Below are 24,457 nucleotides of genomic sequence, written 5' to 3'. Positions count from 1 at the left end.
GCAGATACACTACAAATATTTCTCAGTGAAAAAACGCAGAGGGTGTTTTGCTTTCAATTCCAAGAAAGATTCCATAAAAACATAAACTTTTCATGTTAGAAAACATGCTTTCTGACATGAAAAAGAATACAAATGCCACTCAGTGCCATGGTCTAGTAACTGCAGTGGTAGTGGATCAAGGGTTGGACTTGATGATCTCTGAGGTCCCTTCCAACCCAGCCAATTCTATGATTCTATATACTTAAAAAAAAAAATCTACTGACTTGACTGTAGCCCTTTGAGAGCCATACTGCTGTGTCTTACTTTAAGAACTTGTACATGAAAAACTTCGGACCCTTCACATGTTACACATTGCATACCGCACTTCAAAGAAGAACGTTAAATACTTTGTGACTAGAGTACTGTTTATTTCATAATCTAAACAAACAACAAACACTGGAATACAGCTATGCTTTTCTACTTTCCTGCAGATTTACAAAGAGCTTTTTTTTTTTTCCTTTTCATAATTAAAACAATCTGCATACACACAGAACATGCATGCCCTCTAACACCAGTAAAGAAGGTAAGAAGAGTCAGTTTCCATCATCTTCCTTTTGCCCGTATTAGAAAAAAATGCTTTTGTTTTTACTGTAGTTATGGCAGTGTGGCTAAAGATATGAGGACTAGAGCACAGTTTTACTCCCTGCACAGAAAATGTTCATCACAAGCATGCTGATGGTGATAAATACTACATGTCTATTAAATGATAGGCATACTTTTATCCCCTTTACTCCCTTTTTTAAAAAGACTAAGTGGCTACATGTAAATGCAGTGAAGCAGGTATAAGCTTAATTAATCAGACTTGATTCAGACTGGCACCAAGATGCGGCAAAGTCCAACGAAGTCTCAGTGAGGCTCTCCATGGGCTACCAAATGACCTCTGCCACAGGGTATCTGCCTTCTGCTTTTTGAAAGGAGAAACCAAAGGCCTTGCAGCCACATCCAGTCCTGTGGACAGGGCGGATCGTGCGGGTTGTGTCAGGCTCCCTGGAAAAGAAGCGCTTGTAGTCCATTAGTGTTTGAGGAATCCTTGTCAGTGGGTTACCTTCCCTGGGGCCGTATGCCCACCCTGCTCTGCAGCATGTGTAGCCCACTGGTCTTCGTTGGCTGTGTGGCTGGCTGTGGTACTTACACCACTGAGTGGTCGTTGCTGTGGACACCAGCCAGGATGGTGTGGTTGAGTGAGGATGCTGAGCGGTCGGAGCCCTCGGTGGGGCCGTTGGTGCTCTCGCTGCGCTGGCAGCAGAGGATCTGCTTGAAGGTCGCGCTCATCTCCTTGTCCCGGTAGGAGTAGATGATGGGGTTCATGGCAGAGTTGAACTCTGCCAGGAGCAGGAAGAATTTTTCATAGGCCAGGACGTTGCACTGGGGACAGCAAACATCGAGGAGCAGCAAGACTAATCCTGGGGTCCAGCAGATTATGAAAGCACCTAAGAAGAAAAAGAGCAGACAAACACAACAAACCCACAAATATACCAATGCACTGTTACCCGCTGAAATGCTATGAGAATCATCCAACTGGAAGCAGCAAGGATTTTGTCTTTCAAGAATATGGTTCCCACACTATTTCTTCACTGACCTGATGAGAAGCCTTTCAAAGATTTGTAAACTGTTATGGGCAGCACATCAAGAGAGTAAGGCACTACCCCCCACACTCACCATCTGAAAAGCTCTGTGCTTGGCAAATACATTTGCATTTAAAGTTGATAATGAGGAACATTTTTTCCCTTCAGCTAGAGACCTCTGACTAATCAATCTCTTGATCAGTAGAAACAATGCTGCAATTTACTTCTTAAACTAATAACAACAAAGAAAACCTTTCTCTGAGTGCTGTGGCTGTAGCATCAGTAATACAAAAAGAGTGGTGCAGGCTGCAATTCTCTAGAAAAAGAAAGGCTGGGTCTTGTTAATCCGTTTCAGCCTCATTATGTAATGGAAAGTCCTAAACACACATCCTTCTTGCACTGAAATGTCGTCCTTCAACAGATCTACTTCTTTTCTTAGGGCTCTATTCAATAGAAATTCAGAGGCTCCTCAGGCTTCAATAGTGTAAATGCCAAAGAGCCTTACCCTGATTAAAATGCTTCTCCCTTCTCTCTGCATTGCACAGCTCCAAGATGGATAAAACACAGCACAGAATTTGAGTTTCAATGCAGAAATGCCTGGTACTTTATTAGGAATACCAAATGAAGTAAGATGCCAACTCCTTTCATGATGTTTTAAATACAAGCATGGCTGGCGAAGCCCAGACACACCAGTCCTGTCAGAAGAAAGATGGTTCTCCTGAGATTTTCCAGACTGAAATGCTTGGCTGATGTGGAAACCAAGGTCTTATCTTCAGGGGGCAGGCTTAGTGCAGGCAGCAGCAGCAAGAGCTTCCCAGCACTAGTTGGTGATAGCTGTTTTCAGACAGGTTCTCCTGTCACTGTGGTATTTATATGCTAACATACTGCCTGTTCTTTTTCTGCAGTGATGCTCTCTGCAGGTCTAGCTGCTGACTACCACCACTCTCTGCAGGCTGCAGTCTTTTGGCCGTGCCAGCCAAGAAGGTGTCAGACACTTCCAGCTTGGCCAGTGGTGGCTGCAAACCATACTGACACCTATATGACTGGATACCAAACCCAGACTAGATCAAACGCAACAATGTTTTTCACAATGGGCTTTGCAAACATACAGTGTATGCTGGGTTACAGACACTAGTTGCCACCCAGGCAAAAAATCACACACAGGCCTTCTAATGTACCAAAATCATCCCTAAACTGAGCCTGCTTGCAACTCATGGTGCCATACTGCCACTCAATAACTACCATTTTGCTCATGAAATGCAAGTAGCTGGGAGGAGAACTGACAGCTGTGGCACAAAGCACCAATATTTTAAGACAAATGACTTTGTTAAGGGTTGGCAGCAATTTTACAGCATAGAGAAACATCTCTCACACTGAGGTGGCATCAAACATATGAATCTATCTCATAGTTTCTGTCTAGCTCTTTTGGATTCCAGGAGTCCTAGAAAAGAGTACTTGAAACCCATGCAAAGCACTACATCTTTTGTCCCTTCTTTTCACCTCTTCCCAGGAGCAGAAAACTCTTTATTTACAGGATTGCCTCAGATGAGATAGACGCTGCCCTCTGCAGCTCTATTGAGCTGGTTCCTGCAGAAACCAAGACTATATTTCAAAATTAAACCACTCGCTGCCAAAACTATGTGTGTTGTATCCACCCTCCTAGCCAGTGAGGCAGTGGCTGACTTTGTTTCAGCTTGAAGATGTATTTTCTTTATTACAGGCTGCCTCAGGAGAATAACATCAGAGACGGGAACACTGCAAGTCATGGGATCTACAATCCAGTACAAAAGATGATGACAACATCCTCACCAGGCCTTTAGCAGAAAAATTCAATGTGGGAACAATAGAGCTGACAGGAAATCTCTCCTAGCATTGTCTGAAGTTGCAATTGAAAGCTTCCAATTTTCCAGCAGGTTTCTGAGTTGGTCTGTTTGTTTGTTTTTCCTCAAATGTGCTGTTGAAGAGCTAAATATGCCAGTCAGAACATTCCATTGATATTATTTTTGAGCATGCTAAAACCAGCAACAACAAAGGTTGGTAGGCGTTTGCCCCTGAGAAAGCCCCAGGTCTTTGACAAAAGTCCACATCCAACTCACTGCACTGATGACTGGTCTCAGGTGGAGTGTGTGAGACTCCCTGTGCTCCTCAGTATCTCAGATGTGTCCAGTAACTGCTATGCCCAGGCTTGACATGGCTGCACTCAAGAAGACATGCACTGCACTTGAGCAAGCAACAAAATGCCCTGTGCAGCTCATGCTACACTGAAAAAAAAGACAGAAACAAAGGTTCACCTTCCTACTCAGCTCTGGAAGGGAATGGGAGTCATTATTCTGTACACTTTCACTCTGCTGCTCTCACTGGGCTGTAGCTGGGTCAACAATGAACCGGCAGCCAAGGTGTTGAGAGAAGGAACCCATACTGCCCAGCCCTAGAACAGGTAGCATGGGCTTTCTGGACAGACTGGAGAGTTGGGCTGATTCCAATGGGATGAGGTTCAACACGGCCAAGTGCTGGGTCCTGCATTTTGGCCACAACAACCCCATGGGGAGCTCCAGGCTGGGCACAGAGTGGCCGAGAGCAGCCAGGCAGAAAGGGACCTGGGAGTCTGGATTGACAGGAAGCTGAACATGAGCCAGCAGTGTGCCCAGGTAGCCAAGAAGGCCAATGGCATCCTGGCCTGGATCAGGAACAGTGTGGCCAACAGGTCCAGGGAAGGGATTCTGCCCCTGTACCCAGCCCTGGTGAGGCCAGACCTCGAGTCCTGTGTCCAGTTCTGGGCCCCTGAGCTCAGGAAGGAGGTTGAGGTGCTGGAGCAGGTCCAGAGAAGAGCAAGGAGGCTGTGATGGGATCCAGCACAAGTCCTGTGAGGAAGGGCTGAGGGAGCTGTGGTTGTTTAGTCTGGAGGAGGCACAGGGGAGACCTCATCACTCTCTACAACTCCCTGAAAGGAGGTTGAAGCCAGGTGGGGGTTGGTCTCTTTTTCCAGGCAACTCTCAGCAAGACAAGAAGGCACGGTCTCAAGTTGTGCCAGGGGAGGTTTAGGTTGGATATTAGGAAGAAATTCTTTACAGAGAGGGTGATGAGGCATTGGAATGGGCTGCCCAGGAAGGTGGTGGATTCTCTGTCCCTGGAGGTTTTTAAGAAGAGACTGATGTGGCACTCAGTGCCATGGTCTGGGAACCACAGTGGCAGTGGATTAAGGGTTGGACTTGATGATCTCAGAGGTCCTTTCCAACCTGGCTAATTCTATGCTTCCTCCTGCCCTGGCCCCTGCTGCAGACCTGGCTGAGTGTCCATCCTCTTCTCTACATGTGGCAGCAGAGGTGCACACAGCATCCAGCACCACACCTCAGAGCACACAAGGCTTAGGTTCAAGCTTCTGAACAGGCAGGCTCCTTTGTTACCAGGAAGTAAAAGCCATTGAATCCACACCTATTCAGTCTTGAGGGTTTTGTTTTTAATTAGCCCCTGGGATTTTACTAGCAGGACTTCCCACCATGCTCATGGCTGCTGTGGTGTGTTAAGTGAAGTGCTTCAGAACGGTGACACAAAACAACACCTTGAGTTTTCTCTGTTATTACTTAACTATCAGTACCCTGGAAAATACTGGAAAGCATCACCCATGGTAAAGCCATGTTTGAGTTACATAAAATGCAAGGGGCATAAAAATTTCAGCCTTCTATTACTTCAGATTTAAGAAACATCATGTGTTAAACATGGAATTTATTCCCGGGAAGGAAAAAAGATAAAAGCTTGGATTTATTTTTAGTAGTTCTTGAAATATTTGTCAAAGTAAAGTGATACTAAGCTAAAAGTGAGGTTAAATTCTTCCCTTTCCAGAATGCTGCTGTGCATGGATTTCACCAGGAACGAAGATCTAAAAATATCACATCTAATAACAATGGGATCCAAAAGCTTCCTGATGCCTTATATTTAAAAGCCTTAAGCACAGACCAAAATCTTCATGTATTTTTCTGCTCAGGAACAGAACTGAGAGCAGCCCCAAAGTGCAGGGGAAGTAAATTCCACATGCATCTTAACTTTTTAGAAACTTGTGGATGACACCAAGCTGTGTGGAGCGATTGACATGCCGGAGGGAAGGGAGGCCATTCAAAGGGATCTGGACAGGCTTGACAGGTGGACCCATGTCAACCTCATGAAATTCATTAAGGCCCAATCATAGGTCCTGCACATGGACCTATGGGAAATACAAGCCCAAATAGAGGCTGGGCCAAGAACAGATTGAGAATTGCCCTGTGGCTGATAGCCAGCTGAATATGAGCCAGCAGTGTGCCCAGGTGGCCAAAAAGGCCAACAGTATCCTGGCTTGTATCAGGAATAGTGTGGCCAGAAGGTCTCACTTGGTTGGACCACACCTCAAGTACTTTGTTCAGTTCTGGTCCCCTTGCTACAAGAAACACACCGAGGTGCTGGGAAAAGTTCAGAGAAGGGCAACCAAGCTGGTGAAGAGTCCAGAGATTAAGCCCTATGAAGAGAGACTGAGGGAACTGGAAATGTTCAGTTTGGGAAAGAGGAGGCTGCAGGGAGAACTCTCTACAACTACCTGAGAGGAGGCTGGAGGGAGGTGGGTGCTGGCCTCTTCTTTCAAGTGAACAGTGATATGATGAGAGGAAATGGCCTGAAGTTGCAGCAGGGGAGGTTTAGACTAGGTATTAGGAAGAATTTCTATACTGAGAGAATCGTTAGGCACTGGATATGCCCATAAAGGTGGTGCAATTACCATTCCTGAAAGTATTTAAAAAATGTGTACATGAGTCAGTTCATGACATGTTTGAGTGGGCATGGTGTTATAGGTACTGAAAAATATATTTGTCCATTTTACTGAGAGGGGGATGTTTGCAGTTGGACTCAGTGATCTTAGAGTGATCTTTTCCAACTATGATAATTCTGTGGTTCTGTGAAACTCAGGTCAGGAGGTGAAGAACCTTGTAAGCAGTACTTTTTTCTTTCCCTTGGACACATAAGTCTGTGTTTATTCCGTTAGTGTTTATTTTCTTCTGTTGCCCATCTCCCCTTGTACCACTGTCCTCTCCAAATTTCCTCCTGTTCTCAGAGTGGCACTTGTGACAGGAAGCTACACCACCTCATCCACTGGGACAACAATGACTGAAAAAGGAAAAGACACTGAGCATCACTGACAGCTACAAACATGGAGAAGGGTCGTGCTGCACTTTCTGCAGGCTGAAAGCAGTGCTATGGGAGATTATTTGTTTTATTTAACAAAATAAAATTTTATTTAGCCAAAAGAGGGCTACAGAAATCTCTGGCATTTTTCATGTTCTGATACAATCCCATTTATAGACCAGTCAGCCTCACCTCCATCCATGGAGAAATGATGAAGCAGCTCATTCTGGAGGTCATCTCTAAGCACAAGGAAGAAGGTTATCAGGGGTAGACAGCATTGATTAACCAAGGGGATATCATGCTTGACTAATCTGGCAGTCTTCTGTGATGTTGTAACTGAATGGGTAGATGCAGGGACACCAGTGGATGTGGTCTGCTTTGACTTTAGCAAGGCTTTTGACACAGTCTCCCATAACATTCTCGTGAGCAAGCTCAGGAAATGTGGGATAGAAGAATGGACAGTGAGATGGATTAAGAACTGGCTACACCATAGAGCCCAGAGAGTGGTGACCAGTGGTGCAGAGTCCAGCTGGAGACCTGTGACTGGTGGAGTCCCCCAGCAATCAGTGCTGGGTCCAGTCCTGTTCAACATCTTTATCAATGACCTTGATGATGGCACAGAGTGTCTTCTCAGCAAGTTTGCTGATGACACAAAGCTGGGAGGAGTGGCTGACACCCCAGAAAGCTGTGCTGCTATTCAGAGGGACCTGGATGGGCTGGAGAATTGGGCAGGGAAAAATGTAATTAATTTCAACAAGGGCAAGTGTAGGCTCTTGAATCTGGGTAGGAATAACCCCAGGAATCAGTACAGGTTAGGAACTGAGTTTTTGGAGAGCAGTGAAGGGGAAAGGGACCTGGGGGTGCTGGTGGATGGAAGGATGACCATGAGCCAAAAATGTGCCCTTGTGGCCAAGAAGACTAATGGCATCCTGGGGTGCATTAGAAGGGGGTAGCTAGTAGGTCAAGAGAGTTTTTATTCCTCTACTTTGTCCTGTTGAGGGCACAACTGGAATATTGTGTCCAGTTCTGGGCTCCTTAGATCAAGGACAGGGAACTGCTTGGAAGAGTCCAGAGCAGAACCTCCAATTGGAACATCTTATGAGGAAAAGCTGAGGGAGCTGGGTCTCTTCAGCTTAGAGAAGAGGAAAATGAGGGGTCGCCTCATTAATGCTTACAAATACATAAAGGGAGGGACCCAGGAGAATGGAGCCAGGCTCTTCTCAGTTATGCCCACTGATAGGGCAAGAGGCAACAGATATAAGCTTGAGCACAGGAGGTTCCATATAAACATGAAGAAAAACTTTTTCACTGTGAGGGTGACAGAGCACTGGCACAGGCTGCCCAGAGAGGTTGTGGAGTCTCCTTCTCTGGAGACATTCAAAACCCATCTGGAGGTGTTCTTACGTGACCTCCTGTAGGTGACCCTGCCCTGGTAGGGCGTTGGACTTGATCTTTTGAGGTCCCCTCCAACTTCTAGATTTCTCTGATTCTGTGATTCTCAGCAGGGAAAGCTGCTGCAACACAACTGCACTTTTTCATGCCCTAGCCACCTGTAAGCTGTATCAATAAGCCTCCTTATCACATCGCATATGATCTTGTTAATAGCACAAACCGCGATAAATACTGCATACAATAGTTTTTATTTACAGCTATGTATTGTTTTCCCCAGATACAAATACTAGCGAACGAAATCTAAAATACATGCTGAATTACTATGTATACAAAAGATCCATGAAGATCATTTATAGTACATACTGAGTGCAGGAGTAATTCTTCCAATTCTAGTTTGGCGTGATTTTGCCCAATATTGCCATAACATCACTACAGTTTATAGTTCTTGGTGGATGAAAACACAGTTAGTGCTCAGTTTTGTAGTTTCTGCTGGAAACAGTCAGCATGGCAGTAAGGTTTGCTTCCACCCATGGAATTTTTGTCTGGGAAAAAAAAGTGACAACTACATATGGACTAGATTAACAAAAGAAAAATAATCGCATGTTAAATTTGGCAAAGTCAGCAGAACTTAAGATATGAAAGCCTTGACTTTCCATCCACAGATTTCAAAAGGCTCAGGGAGGACGGCAGTGACAGAGTCCTCAAAGAATACCCTAGTCATGCCAGCAAGAATGGTCTTCCTGAAAAAGATGCTATCAAATACCCTTCATTTATTTGAAGTGTCTTTATTTAAGAAAGCTCTAAAACTTCTGAAAGAGCGACAAAGTCAGCATATTCTGCAGCTTTTGATTGAGTGCAATATGCTGAATTCCCTGACATGTGTCTGGAAGACTTTGGTGAAATGGTCCCTTTGGTCTTCAAGCCAAATATTTCTCTGGTGTAACTGTGTATGGAAAGAAGGGGGAATACCCGCAGTGGTGTAAAATAAGATAATGAGAAACAAAGTAAAGCCAAACAAAATCTATAGTAATACTAACATCAATGCAATCATAACTTATATATATACTTCTCAAAAAGTTACTTGGAGCAAGAGGACCCAAGCAAATAAGAACAAGTACAAAATTACAGAGTATATGGGAGAAATTGGGTGGATTGAGTGATCAACATCTTTCACTACACTGTCCCTGCCCCATCCCTGGGGACCTCTGTTGTAATCTCTCATAAGCTAAACAGCTCCAAATGTGCAGGTTACAGATAAAATCCTGAACTCAGCTTTTCCAAGCAACTGAACTCCACATGAAATCTTTCCGTCTACTGCACCCATGGTTTGCAAAGGGATTTGTACATAAACTGTTTCTGCTAGTGCTGCATCCATTCCCTGATTTCCTACCTTCTCTACAGCTATATGCACACACACCCTTCAACCTCTGCCTGAATCCTGTTCTGGGATTTTGTGCTGTTGAGTTTAGCCAGATGTTGCACAAAAGAATGGCTGCATCATGCAGGAAGACAGAAATCATGTCTTGCTCCAAAAAGCATCTCTCATTCCCAGCAGGACTACAGTATGTGTCTGCTTCCAATATCTGTCTTCACCTTTGAACTCTTGGGTAAAATCTGCAGGACAAAGCCCTTCTTTCAAACCAAACACATTTCAGCATATCTACTTGCTGCATGTAGAGCCAACTGAAGGTGCACTTGACCCACCATTAGTCAACAAGCCCACTGGCCCCACTTTGCCACATGACCATCATCTCTGAGCACAGAGATGCTCAGACAGAAAATGCCTGTGGCCTGTGGACCTGCATCTACACCCAGCATGCCTTCCTATTTCTTGGGATGGCTGATACCTTTGGTCTTCTCGCTTCAATTTGCAAGCCCAGATCAGAGCTAATGAAGAATAGGTTTCCCTCAGTAGGACTGGTAAATGGCTTGGCAGCATTCTGTGCTTGCTGCCCCTGAGTGCTTGCCGCCAAGTGCTGGAGGCCAGGTTGGCCTCCTGGCTTCTCCCTTCTGGATGTTCTGCCTGCTGGGTGTCTTTCCACCTGGACCCTGGGTGGCCTTTCCACAGAACCTGGCACCAGCTGTGGATGTTTCAGATATTGTGTGGGTCTCGTGTATCTCTGTAGGAACTGAAGATTTTCAGGTTCCAACAGCAACTGACAGAAAATCCTGGGGAGGACTGATAACAAAACAAACTGAACCAACTAAAGAGAAAATGAGAGCTGGGCAAAAGCAAGCCATGAGAAACGATGGGCTTCTTTCATGGGCACTTGTTAAACTCTATCCCAGGCTGATGCTTGGTGTCATTCTCTGCCTGTCACTTGCAGTCCTGCAAAACGAGTTTGCTGGTCTCCAGCCAGCTGATCCAGCCACCTTCAAGTACTCCCTGGCTGACATCTCTGAAGGAGAAATCAAGTGCTAATGCAAGTGATGGGGATCAGGACTGCTTTTCAGCTGACACCTTCAAACCTGGAGAAATCAAGTGCTAATGCAAGTGATGGGGATCAGGACTGCTTTTCAGCTGACACCTTCAAACCAGAGGCCTTTGAATACCTGCTTGTTTCATGCGTATGCTTGTCATGGTTTTAAAGAACACCCTGCAAAGATGGCATGAGCAAGAGGCTTTCCAAAAAGCAAAGCATAAGCTCGAACCCATGGCAATTTTTCTGCAAGGATTTGATTCAAATCCCTCAGATCAAAAGGTTGTTAAGGAAAAATGGAATTTGCTGCTGATCTTGACTGCAGAAGTGAGATGGTGCTCTCCCGCCACCCCCCGCAGAAGAAGAAAGTAAGTCTTTTATCTATAAAAAGCATTTTAGACAAAAACAGGAAGTCATTAAATGCCAATGGTCAGGATTCCGACTGATTTTTAAATTCATAAAGATATGAGAACCTAATCTCTGAATAAAAGCCTGGCTGTTGCCAAAGCAATCTGAGTATTTATCTCTGTGTAAAGACAAACAGTAGCCCCTGTGGAGTTTTGCTGCTGCCAAAAAACTGACACACAGAGGAAATTTTGGTGTCTCTTTCAACTTTCAGGCTATCTAGACAAATGGTCTATTATGGACATAAATGCTCCCGCAGACCCAAATTGGTGGTGGTAGCTTGTCTGGAAAAACAGCACAAAAGCCCAGATGATAAGAGACTCCTGAGGCTCACAGCACTGGTTTCCTGGGTCATGATGATACAGGACAAAGAAAAGCAGACAACAGATGGCTGGAGAAAATCAAAAGCCCGAAATCGCCTTTCAGTCTGTACCTGGCATCCTCATTGTATCCCTTAGTCCAAACTCAGCCAGGATCCTCTTTATGGGCACTGATTGCTCATGGCCAAGACTGGGTGCAGAACAGACGTGTCCATAAATGGCAAGAGGATTGTGTCCTAAGATTCTGGGGGAGGCTTTCAGGTCTCAGAGGTGGGGCAGCTGGATACCAGCAGGCCTGGTGGCAACCTGAACACATCTACACACATGTGAGGGCTCACACCAAGAGCTAACTGGTTGGAGAGCAGGATGGCTGGCACCCTGCAGAAAGGGCTCACAAACCAGACTCTTCTGCCTGCCTCCACAAGGTATATTCAGCATGCTTGGGACCTGGGTGTTTCACTGCTTCTCTAGAACCTGGTGGTACAACCACAGAGAAATAATTCAGGGCCATCTTCAAAAAACACTGTTTTGCCCACTTTTCCTTTGGAAATCCATATATCCCCTGGTGGTACTCCGGTACTTTCCCAGGATCAGTCACAATGCTACACTCAAACAATACAGTTCACTTAGCAGATTTCGAACAACTTTGGTACAAAAGGTTGTTTAATTGTATTTTCTTTTGTTGTTAAGGACATTAAGCGTTACTGCTATTATGTTTGGATAAGATCCAGTTGCAACACAAGTTTCCAAATGAAGCATGGGTGGATCCAATTTAATATGTAAAGGACTGCTTTGATTCTTACATAAGACAAATCTAATAATATTAGAATAAAAATATTAGCCTCGATCTGCTTCCTTAATAGGAATAAAATTTTTTTCTCCTATGTTATTACCAGACAGTGAATAGAAGAAAGTGTCTACACATAACAATGAGAAAACAGAGGGACAGCAGATGGACACAGCATTGCTCTCATAAGAGAAGCACTGAGTGAAGAACCACCAAATTTTGCTTGTGCTAAGTATACACTGACAGCTTATCGGGAGGGTAAATTCTAGGTTATAGCACTTACTTCTATATGTACTCATTTAAATCTATCTAGATAAAGCTGATAAGTTGAGCATAAAACACAGCTTTTGGTCTATACTTCTATGCTGAAGACGACATATGGTTTAAAGGGATGAAGCTACCTCTTGGTTTTCACAGATGCCTCAAATTCCCTTTGGAACATTGAATTTTTCCTGGCTGGACAAGATGCTGTTATACTGTAAGTTGTTAGGTGTCAGGAAGAATGAAAGATCAGTGGTTTTATCAACTTCTATGCGTCAGTTGCTGGGTTCATTAAAAACATTATCAGGTAGGTAGAGGTACTGAAAGAGTGTATAGTAGGTATTTCTTTCCCTGTCCAAGTAGCATTTATTGTCCTGGAGCATTTTACTGCAGTAATGACAGTATTTTCCATACTTCAAATGGGAAATACAGTGAATGAGTCTGTGAATGGTTCATTGCTGGTGGTAAATATCTGGATTTCAGAGGCAGCTTCTCTGTGATTTCCTTCATATTTACCATTACAGAATCTATACTGATTTAAAGTCTCCAGGCAAATGCAGAAGACAAAGTTGATAAATTTTTTAGCCTCTATTTCAACTCATAGCCACAAGGATCACATTGCCAAACTGCACATTATACTGGAGAAAAAAAGGTGTGTCTTCAACCAACCCTTCCTCTCACTAGTACACAGCTGTGGAAAACACTGGGAGCACAGCTACTGGGGAAGTGATGCTCTGCACAGATCTGTTCTATGTCATTAAGACAGCATAAGTAGGCAAAAACCAAAACAAGGGAAAAATTCATAATGCATTAAACACCTTCATCACTACAAATGAGGAAACCTCAGTCTCATCCACTTAAAGGTTTAACAATTGAAATTACTTCTAGGTTCAACAAGTGACACGTCCTCTCACTATGAGTTTCCCTACATTCTGCGCAGTTATCAGTGATGCGAGTTTGATTTGGCATCCTGAACTGATCCTGCTGTTTTGGGAACAGGGCTCTACCTTTGGCAGTCTTCTCTCCTGTCTAAATTTAAACCCTGCTAAACAAAGAACAGCACCTAAACTTGTCCAAGAGCAGCACTTGCCTTTCAGCTACTGTGTTAGTACCACATCCTGCGTCATTGTGGCTTAAAGATTTCTATATAAATAGCCTCTGAAACCACAAAAAAGAGCACTATCATGCTATTTTGAAGGTTGCTCAATCTGCATGTTTCTGAGGATCTTTGACCTCTGGCACACAGTTTGCTCCAGTGTCTTTTATAAGACTGTAGATTTTGGCCATGATAAAAAGGAACAATAATGGAGGGGAAAAAAAAAGGCCCTGAGTCTTTTCTTTTGGCTCATTTACTCCCACCTAATAAAAGAGCAACACAGAGCAATTGTATTGCAGCAGAATACTGAAATACTTTCAACACCAGCACTGGGCTAATTCCCAGCCACCTTCATCTGTTTCAGGGGTGTTCATGAGAAGCACCAGACAAAAGCCATCTAAATCCAGCCCCTATCTACCAAGCAAGGAAGAAAGAGGTGTTAACATTGCTGCCTCCCCGGCAGCATGCCTTAGCTGCAGCTCAGCTTTTTGTCTTGGGTCTTCTGCTGCTAGGCATGAAAGAGCCATCACTGCTCCCACTGAACTAATATCACTAATAAATGAGACAACAATTGTTATTTTCTATTGTCATCTGTCTTCAGACTAAAGGCAAAGCTGTCTTGTCCTTCATAGCAACATGGAGAAGAGGGCAGAGATTGTGGCTGTGTTTAGGGAGGCACTGCCCACAGATTTCCATGGAGCCTGTCACTTCTGCAGGGCAAGAGAGGGGAAAATTCTTCCCTTTTAACACTCTCTGCTTGCCAGGGACTTTTGTCCTCAAGGGAGAAGGGATTTAGATGCCATTCTATGTAAACTCTTCAGCAGTTGAAAAGGAAACCATCTACAGGGTTTCCAAATACAGCAGACATTTTAAACAATTCTCTGAGGTGTGGACTGAGGTGATCTGGTAACAATTCACATCACTGTTATGTATGGCAGGGCAGTTACTCTATCCTTAAAAATAACCATTAATATCAGTTTGATCAGATGTGGCAGATCAGCTACATACAATGCAGGCCACACCAATGGCTGCCAGAGGCAGAAGATACCTGTGAAAGCATTTGCTCTGCACTTGGAAAGCCTGAGGATGCATGCAGAGAATGACAAAGCAGAGGCATCCAGAAAGCAAGCCTCCTTTGTTCTCCATGTTCTGAATGGCCCTTAGAGCTCTCTAATCCCCTCCGACTGATCCTGCATGCTATGGGTATATGCTCACCCCATTTCTGCAGCATGCACTGCTCTGATCACCCCATGAGAACAGGTTCTAGACAAGGGGCTGAGCTGTCTACTCAAAGAGAGGGAACAGCATATAAGCAGGGAGCCTGGTGCCAAAGAAGTTGTAACTCCATTGACTTGCAGAAGCAGTTGTAAAAACAGTCACAAACCATAGGGCGGCATGGAAAGCAGGTCTCCAGAATAAAAGCTTCCTCCATCCTCTCTTCATGGAAAACCACAAAATGTCTCTCACAGGTTATTACTCCTCAAAAAGTCTCAGTATGGTCAAGGCCATCTACTGTATTGCATCCTTCTGCTTTAAATAACACAGGGTTCTGAGAGTAGAGGCAGGCTGCAAAATGGAAAACCTAACTAGAGTAACACTAGCCATTGCTTCCTGATTAAAGGAACTGAAGGATCAGGGCTGCTACCAAATCATGGCAGCCTCCATCAGGAATACCTTCAGATACCTCCTGAGAAGACAGCAAATCAGTGGATTTGCAGAAGGGGTGAAACAGGGCCATGGTGATTTAAAAAAGACACCTCCTCAAATTCCTGCTGACAGATTCCAAATTGCTCTATTTTAAAAAAACCCAAAAAACAACAAACCTACAGTACCAAGCAAGACAAGCTGAGCTCATTAGTATTGCTCAATGCACATGCCCAGGAATTGGAACCTGGAGACACAGGAAATATATTTCATTGCAATGCCTGCTAATTAAAGTAGATGCACAGAATACTTCTCCTCCAGCACACACCCAAAACAGTGCCTGCAGGATCATTCAGATATTTTAATTTGGCACTGCTCACAGTAGTTTAAGTCAGATTATCCTGGGACAGCCACACTGGTATATGAATTCTCAAGATTTATGCAGTTGTTTTTTAAGCAGATATCTGTGGTCTTGCACCTAAAGGAAACACAAAGCTGTTGTGAGATAACTGAGACCTTTGAGGCAAAAGGCCTGCCACTGAGGAATTTTTGGGTTAAAAAAAAAGCAAAAGCAAAAAAGCAATTACTACATTGTAAGCAAATTGTTTTCAAAATCCTTCTACTCAGCAAAGTAATTGCTTCCAAGCTGCTGCTCTAAAAGAAACACACAGCTTTTTTTCTTCTTCAGAAGAGAATTAAACCCCTTAACTATTCAGCCACACACTAGAAAAAAAGGCAATCAGAGCTGCTCTCATTTTCTTTTAAAATGTTTTGACAACAAAAGGAAGAGTCAACAATGAGGTAAATTCCAAAAGCAACCGTGTGTACAGGGCGTAGGGGAGGCGCCTAAAGGAGGAACCCTGATTGAAACTCACATCAGCTGTTGCTGGACTTCATTTAAAGCCCTTGGTGATACTGGCTGGCTTCTCATCATTTTTCTGCAGAGCTCAGAGCAGTGGCCATAACTAAGCCAATCTAGCAAAATTAGTGATGAAAGCAGCAAGAGAGAGAGATCATTTCAGTCCTGAAGGAAGAGCCCCTACTTCCACCTACTGTGTAGCTCAAATGAAGAGCCAAACAAGCTTCAGATTTGCTGGTTTCTTACTAGCTGTTCTCCAAATGATACGGGGAGAAGAGCACAGATTTTCTGTCTCTTGTTCCTCCTCCAAAATTACACAGCATTCAGCTTCCTTGGTCATATGGTGATGCCATAGTGTTTTACTGACACCAGTAAAAACTGTAAGATAGTTGGCATCTGAACCCTAAAACTATAACTTCATTAATCATAGAATGGTTTGGATTGGAAGGAACCTTAAAGATCATCTAGTTCTAATCCCACTGCCATGTGTTCCACTAGACCAGGTAGCTCAAAGCCCTATCCAACATGGCCCTTAACACTTCCAGTAAGGGGTTATCCACAGCTTCCTCTGGGCAACCTCTGCCAGTGTCTCATCACCCTAACAGTACATATTTTCTTCCTAATGTCTGATCTAAAACTACCCTCTTTCAGTTTAAAACCATATACCCTCTTGTCCTACTGTTAGACACCCCGGAAAAAATTCCCTCCCCAGCTTTCCTGTAGCCCCCCTCAGGTGCTAAAAGGCTGGTCTAATGTTTCCACAGACCCTTTTCTCCAGGCGGAATAACCCAAACTCTCTCAGCCTGTCCTCATAGTGCTCCAGCCCTCTATCATCTTTGTGGCCCTCCTCTGGATTCACAACACCTCCATGATCTTCCTGTGTTGGGGACGCCGGAACTGGACACAGTACTCCAGGTGGGGTCTCACCAGAGCAGTTGAGGGGGAGAATCATCTGCCTTGACCTGCTGGCCATGCTTCTTTTGATACAGCCCAGGATATGATTGGGTTTCTGGGATGCATGTGCACACTGATGCCTCATGTTGAGCTTGGACTCAATGATTTTCAGGGGTCCCTTCCAACCTGACACTATGATTCTCAGCAAGCAGCAACCTCAAGTCCTTCTTTTCAGAGCAGTTCTCAATCCATTCTCCACCTCATCTGTATTTGTGCTTGGGCTTGCCCTGACCCATGTGCTCTATGTGCATAACAGTTCAGGGCTGGGAACAGTGTGATGACCAGACAGGTTTTCAAGACTGACCTGCTTCTGGTTTGATGATTCCATGTATTTCTGGCACATATTTTCTGAAAACACTCACTGTTTATATTTATCCTGACTACACTCCTGCCTTAAACAGCGTTTATCAGAGAAGGCAGGTTTCATCAGCTGTGTTGTTTTAAAGGATGCAATGCTGGCATATGAAGTTGGGGTAAATACAGGTACAGGTGCAGGGCAGATCTGGGAGTTCACTCCCCGATAATTTCATCTGTGTTTGGCCAATCTAATGTCTGAAACTGGCTAAACATTCTGCAAAGCCAACAATGTTAGGATCCCATCTGAGCTGCTGGGGTTGGTTGGTGGGCTTCATGGTCAAGATGTAATTCCTGGTTGCAATTCAGCCACCCTCCTCCTTACTGACAAAACTTAGATGTGGAATTTGCTCTCCTCCTGACTGATCAACAGCTGGAGCAGCCCAAACCACAGGGGTTTTGCAGAATAACCAGCAGCACCAACTTGCTGACAAAACGCTTCCTTGCTAGAATTCCTAGGTAATCTTTCTGATAACATTCATACTTAAAAAAAACCATCTCCAATATGCTAAGCACAGAGAAGGAAAGCAGTGTGAATTAAGGAATGGTAGTGATGTTTCTGACTCAGCACTACACAGCTATTCAAAAGCATGTTGTTATCACATGGCTTGAAATCATTTAATGCCACTGGGGCATTGTGTTTGCATTTTCTAATTCCCGAGGCACTGAACTGGTTGGGATTTTTTAAACACCAGTGTGCCTCTATGCCAAGGAAAGTGACAGGACTCTGTGAGCCCTTCCTGGAAAATTATGTGTAGAGACCAGAAGGAACCACAGCAGCCCCTACTTGTGGCTTACTCAGAGAGTAAGCAACTCACAGTGGTCCTCCAGGGAGAGTCATTTGGGAACTGTCAATGTGTAAAGCCCTTGCTCACTGGGGGTACACCTAAGCCCCAGCCCAAACCTTCTACTCCAGCCACCAGTTGGGGTTCAGAGGAAACTGCTATAACCAGACTTTGAGGGATCACCTTCCCAGTACAGACCCATCATCTATGCCAATGGTTTTTTTCCTCAAGCACTTGTGATAACTCAGGAACATGACACAACTGCAGGAAGCTCCTGCCAACGCATCACGTGTAGCTCCAAGGCACATTTAGCAGCTCTTGAGCACTGGTGAACTCTAAGCAAAGTCCTGGAGCCAGAGCTGACCATACCACACAGAAGGAAGCTGTGGTCACAGCAACAAAGGATCCTTTGAAAGAACCTCACACCGAGGGCACAAATGGCAATACACATACATGCCCTTTATTCTCAAATGATGCAAATAATCTAATACAAGTCCTGTCCATCTAAACAACAATTCGTACAATGAAGTGAGCTAGCAAATAAATAAATATTTCCAGATGTTTCTGTTACTGATATCTCTCTTTCTGGTTCAGGAAGTTTCTGAACCTATTGCTAACCTAGCAACTCTTCTCTCACAGCTCTTTAAAATGCCTTTTCTGAGCACTTTGTGGTTTGGATTTCTTTTTTTTTCTGGGGCATGAAAGATAGAGGTGTCTAAACAAAGAAACTTCCAAGCTTTCAAGCATGTTGACTTTTTTTTTTTTTTTAAATGGTCAGTTCATGTGATGTAAGTGAAAGAGATGGTTTCAAGATGCAGTGTCACACATCTCTTATTCTCAGAGATTTTAGCACATGTGGAACTCCAACATACCACTCTATTGCAAAATGCTGCCTGCAAAATCACATACATGCAGCTTTATAGCCTGTTTTATCAGGACACTACTGCCTCTGCTATGCACTGTACTAACACTACTGTCTTAAGAGCAAAAAACCATAACTCTTTAAAACAGTATCAGAAGCCTTCTCCCCATGATGACTTTTTTTCTGTTCTTGTTGTGGTCTTTGCTTTCTTTCATACATCTGAGTAATTGCTCAATGAAATGATGGATTCAGGGGCCTCTTTTCAGCTCTTCCTGCTCTTTGCAGCAGCAAAAGAGACACTTAAAGAAACACAAAAGAGAACTTAAATTTCAAATGAAAAGAAAGATGCTAACGCTTCTCTAACAAAACCCCTGGCAAGTACAATATTTTCTTCAGTTGTTTTTGTTATTTTTGGATGATTTGCATTCAGCGGTGCAATATGCACTACTGTAATATGCAATGGAGACATCTTTGCACAATACACTCTATTGTCCAAGTCAAAAGTAACACTTGATAGTTAGCCTGTTGATGCAGAAGGCCACTCTTAAAACTTTTCACAGAAATGTATATTGTTTCAAAGTGAAAGGCACAAAGCACAAAATTTATGAGCTGATCATGCTCAGAGTTTTAATATATTTTTCAAGGTCAAGGCCAGGTTTTAAGATCTGGTTCTTTTCCCTTCTCAAGATTTAAGCAATATTTGTAGTGAAATACTGGTGTGAAAACAGCCCAGTGCAGAACTCGTGCTTCAAACAGATCTGGATCTAGGTCTCAATTAATTTTAAATGGAGAAGGATATGCTAGAAATTTGAGGCACTGTCATATGCACTGCATCCTGGGAAATGGCTATGTTAATGGCTGAATACTGCCTAGAAGGGGATTACTGAAACAGGTACAATCTCATTCTGGACCAAACCTTGACTGGCCTTGACTGTGCAATCTACTTCTTCTATTACTGATGCTAAATTGTGTCCAGAACTTAGGAACTGGAAATATGTGGCAACTAAGTTAAAATAAAATAAAAATTTTTTTTAAAGTGTATTTTTGGTGTTGAGTTTCCCAGAGTGCTGAGGGTTATAGGCTTTCTAGAACAAGCAAAATGTTGGGGTGCCTGGAACAAAAAGTGTTCTCTGTAGCTCCAACCACTTTTGTGCAGGAAGACCTGTCCCAGACATGCTTGGTGTCTCTGGGCTCCACTGAGACTAGAGGGTACTTCTTGAGGCAAGAAGTAAAATTGCCTGTGCCTGTCAGTGGCCACAGTGGACTTTGTTGCATCCCTGTGCCTAGCTCCCTTGGACCTCACCAGTCAGGGAAGCTGGGAAGAAAAGGCCTCTCTGCAGGCAAAATAGCTCTGCAGGCAAGGTACTCCACAACACTCCAACTGAGGTAGTTCTCTCCTTCAAGTCTGAGAAATGGCAACAAGTGTTTCTTCTATTTCACAGTCTAGTTCCAAAATCTCAGGACAAAGCCCTAAAACTGCTTTTCTTCCAGGAGTCTATATCCCTACCCTGGGTATTTATGACAATGACAATGGTTGGCAAGAAGGTGTATTCGCTTTCTGGAAACAGGTTTAAATGGCTTTTCTCATCCAGGAGGATGAGAAAAAGGCTCCCAGGACAGGGCCACTGGTGCTGCAGGACAGGGTGGTCCCAGATGCAACAGCCCTGCCACTCCCTCCCAAAGCTGATGCTCCCATGTACCATCCTGATGGCAGGACTGGCTCTCAGAGGTGCTGCTGCTGCTTGCCAGCTGAACAGGGCAAGGCCAGAGAGATAAAGTTATAAATAAAGAAAGGGAGTGGATAGCTGGGAACAGAGGGAGGGGAGGAGGAGGGCGGGTGAAGAATCAAAAAAATCTAAATAAAAGGAAAATCTCATGGGTTGTTGGCATCAATCACTACAGCATTGTGTGGAATGTGCTTAAAAGGTCACATTTTTTGAGTGCACAGGGCTTCATACACACCTCTCACACTTACTCAGTGGGGCAGGCAAGGCAGTGCTGAGCGTCTGAGAGCCTTTCTGCTCTTTAACACCATCACACACAAGCACTGGGGAATTTGATAGACTAATAGACTGAAAGCTGAAGTGTTCATCTAAACAATACTATGCTAATTATTTCCAGTTAATTAGTCTTCTTTGTTTGTTTATTTAAATTTACCCCTCCTCACCCTAGATTGAACCAAGCCAAGCTTTTGTGCCAGAAAGACAGAAATGAGCACAACTCATTTTGTGCAGAACACTGGCTAAACAGCCAAGTATTAGATGCTAATTATCCTCAGTGAGGGCCCAGTTTTAATCCCCATTGTGTACCAGTGCAATTCAGGCTATTACCCACAATGCCTTTTTTTTTTTTATTACCCTTTTGCCTTTTTTTGTGTATGCATGTGACAATTGTAAGGACATGAAGCTCTATCACGCTCTGATATTACTCTCTCCTCGTCAAAGTTGAGTAAAGCCAAAATGCAATTGAAAGGTGAAGCAGCAAGCAAGCAGCAAGTGGTATTTCCTCAGCATCCAGAACCCCTACACCTACATCCCACAACATTCCTTCTCCACAGGGGAAGGGTTTTTGGGGGAACAGGCTGCAAAACGCAAAAGTGCACAACAGGGGCAAGCAGAGCAATGTTGAGGGGCAAAGCAGGAGAGGGAGTTTGTGCACCTCCTCTCCTTGCATTACAAAGGTGAGCAGCCTCCCTTGGGATGGGAATGGCGTGGGCAGGAATCCCTGCCAAAACCCAGGAGGGACCAGAGCCAGCTGCTGGAGTAACAGCTCTCTTGGTAGTCTGCATCTTCTCTCCTCACCTTGAACTGACAGGCTTTTTCAACAGAGACCTCATGAAGACCATAGTGTGCCTGAGAAAGACAAAAGAGGAAACCCCCCATATCTACATGTGTTTAGAGCTAAATACTGCATATCACCCTTTATTCTGGCACTAGAACAAAAAAAAGCAGAACAAGCAAAAATCCAAGTTGCTTCATTTTCCTATGTTATGTAACAAGCACATGTATTGAACTAGTAACAAGAAATTGTTAAGTCTTTAAGGAACGATGAATACATTTCACTGCTATATACTTCTAAAAAGCTTTGTTGAAACAAATTCATAAATCTTCATGGAGCACTCGCAGTTTCAGAAACTAAGCCAAGCACTACTGGAAATACCAGTTTCTTCAATACTTCACAATGTGCATCAGCTTGAGTGACCAGAGCACTACATCTCTTCCACTCTTGCCTATCAGTAAGAGATATCTCATTTTCTCTAATATGAATTATTGAGTCCTCAGCTTCAAAACAAGAATTTTAGTCAGCACATGCTCTTGGGAAATGATTCTTCAGCTTCCTAAGTGCCACCTGGTATGAACCAGCAAACAGTGAAGAAAAAGCAAACACAATTGCATGCTCCAAATTAATCTTACGTGTGGCCAAACTCTGAAACAAAATACAACACAAATTAAAGTCCAACCAATTTACCTTGTCAAGTCACAGGTACGAGAGCCTACAGCAGAAGACTACCTTACCAAGTAAGCCTTTTTTAATTCATTCCATATTTAGCTAAGACACCATACATGAAGTGAAGCAGCAAGTACAAAAATGGTAGCATAACTCTGAACTATCTAAAATGTGGACCATGACCTCTCAATCTCCTTTACATGTAGAAAAGAGGATAGAAATTTTTCAGTCTCACGGGGAGGATGGAGACTGAAACACCTGAGGGTGTCAGCAGGACCTTCACCTCCAGCATGGAGGTAGAAGAACAGCTTATGGTCTCGTGATGTACTCTACCATTCCTCCAGGGAGCAGGAAGGGCAAAGTGTTGATCTTAGAAACTGTTAATATGTGTTTGCAAAGCTCAAGAGGTTCAAATGAGAACTCCAGAAATACACAGCAGTTGTTTTTGTGTGCCGCAGCACGTAAAGCACAGAACTGCTGGGGTGGGGAGGCTGGCTAATGTCATTAGGAAACTCATACAGATCATGGGCTTTTCATTAAGAAATTAACGACCAAAATATCTCTCTGCACTGACTTCACCCACTGGAAATTAAAAACACAAGACTTTTTATAGGGTGGGACGGCTGTCCCAGCCTTCATATTCTTTGGCTTCCTTGAAACTCTTACCTTTAATTTTTTTGGGGCACCTGCATGGCAAAGGCAAGGGATCTCCGGGTCAGCACTGAACTCCATTTCACTATTTGCCTCCAGAGGAGGACCCAGGACATGATGGTCTGTCCTGCTGATACAACTTTGAACATCAAACACTAGTAGACACGCTTTGCAGGTCTGACAGCTCAAGACAAACAATTTTTCTATCACAAATTTCTGTTTTGACTTGTGCAAGCAGGGGTTAGAAACGGCCACACATCATTCTCACCCTGCTTTCTAGAGTATGGTATGAGCAGATGGTAGTTGTTAAGCATTTCTGTTTGCAGAGAAGACATGACTAACCCCCTCAGCCTGTTCCTTTCCCCACCCATGAGGCTCTTCACAACCTGAAGTTAAGTGACTCTTTAAAGAGCTCCCAAAACTGCTTTTAAGAGAACAAGGAAGGTACTGAGTCCAGGGTCAGAGGAAACAATTTCCATGAAAAGAAGTTAAATGCAGGAGCTTTGCCAGAGAGCAAGGGGCTGCTTTATACATCACTTAAAGTGGATAGTTTCTCACTGTGTATTGAAAGAAATATATTTCCCCATTAAACAGTTGTAATCTGGGGGTAGACACCTCACTGCTTAAGTTACGCACCCAAACTCATGGCTATGCTAGGAAATTTTTGCTTGTAACCCACCCTGGTAGTACAAGCTGCTGATTAACAGTCAAACACCAGTGAGTTTCTAGTGCTGTTATTCACCAGACTCATCAACCCTCACAACCCAGCTGAAGAGATAAGTAAGAACCCTGCTTGTTCCTTCTCATTTGCTCCAGGTTTGAAATCAATTTTTTGTAATCGTGCAGAAGTTTTTCCTCCCAGTTGACAGGAGCTGGTGGAAATGCAGTTGCAACAGGGGGAAACAGGCAGGCTGTGTGGGGCAGTGAGCCATGGGGGTGGCTGGAATGTGACACCAGGACCCTGGCATGGTACCTGGCTTTTTTTGGGGTGTTAGCACAACTGCTCCCATTTGGGAATAGCCAGCACAGCTCCCACTGCCCCTTTTTATCTTATGTAGCAGGAGGCAGTCATAGTAGGAAGTATGTCATTGAATATGTTGTTCTGGCAGCTAATGAAGGCAAGCATTAAAAAAAAAAATAAATGATTCCAACACATCATCAAGGAAATCCAATTACATAGGTAAACCATTTAATTTATATATAATTTTTTTCCTTAGTTTTTTCTTTTTGAACTACAGTTTTCAATTTTAAGTTCTTTAATGGAGGAAAGTGGTGACCATTTTACAAATATGAAATAGATTTACACTTGTATTCTTCCTTTCTTTCTGTATGTACAATTCTGCTTGGAAAATTCATCTCTACATTACTCTTCGTAGGTCTAAAAAAGTAAAATGTGAGCACTTAAAAGAAACTTCAAACGAGGGGAGATGAGAATTATCAATGCCATATGTTAGAACAAGTTCTTTCTGAG

At 43.7% G+C, this 24,457-nt stretch overlaps 1 protein-coding gene across 2 annotated transcripts in view; it reads right to left on the bottom strand.

The window, feature by feature from the left end:
- Positions 1 to 386: 386 nt before the first annotated feature.
- The window catches only part of LPAR1 (lysophosphatidic acid receptor 1), a 72,639-nt gene continuing 48,568 nt past the window's right edge, over positions 387 to 24,457 (bottom strand). For both annotated transcript variants that reach the window (XM_071730361.1, XM_071730362.1), the window contains exon 4: positions 387 to 1,469. In XM_071730361.1, coding sequence (XP_071586462.1) covers positions 1,168 to 1,469 — 302 coding nt within the window. In that variant the 3' untranslated portion in view covers positions 387 to 1,167. The remainder of the gene's footprint in view (positions 1,470 to 24,457) is intronic.

This window comes from Heliangelus exortis, chromosome Z (assembly GCF_036169615.1).
Source record: "Heliangelus exortis chromosome Z, bHelExo1.hap1, whole genome shotgun sequence".
Taxonomy (NCBI): Eukaryota; Metazoa; Chordata; class Aves; order Apodiformes; family Trochilidae; genus Heliangelus; species Heliangelus exortis.
This window is presented reverse-complemented; position numbering and strand designations above follow the sequence as displayed.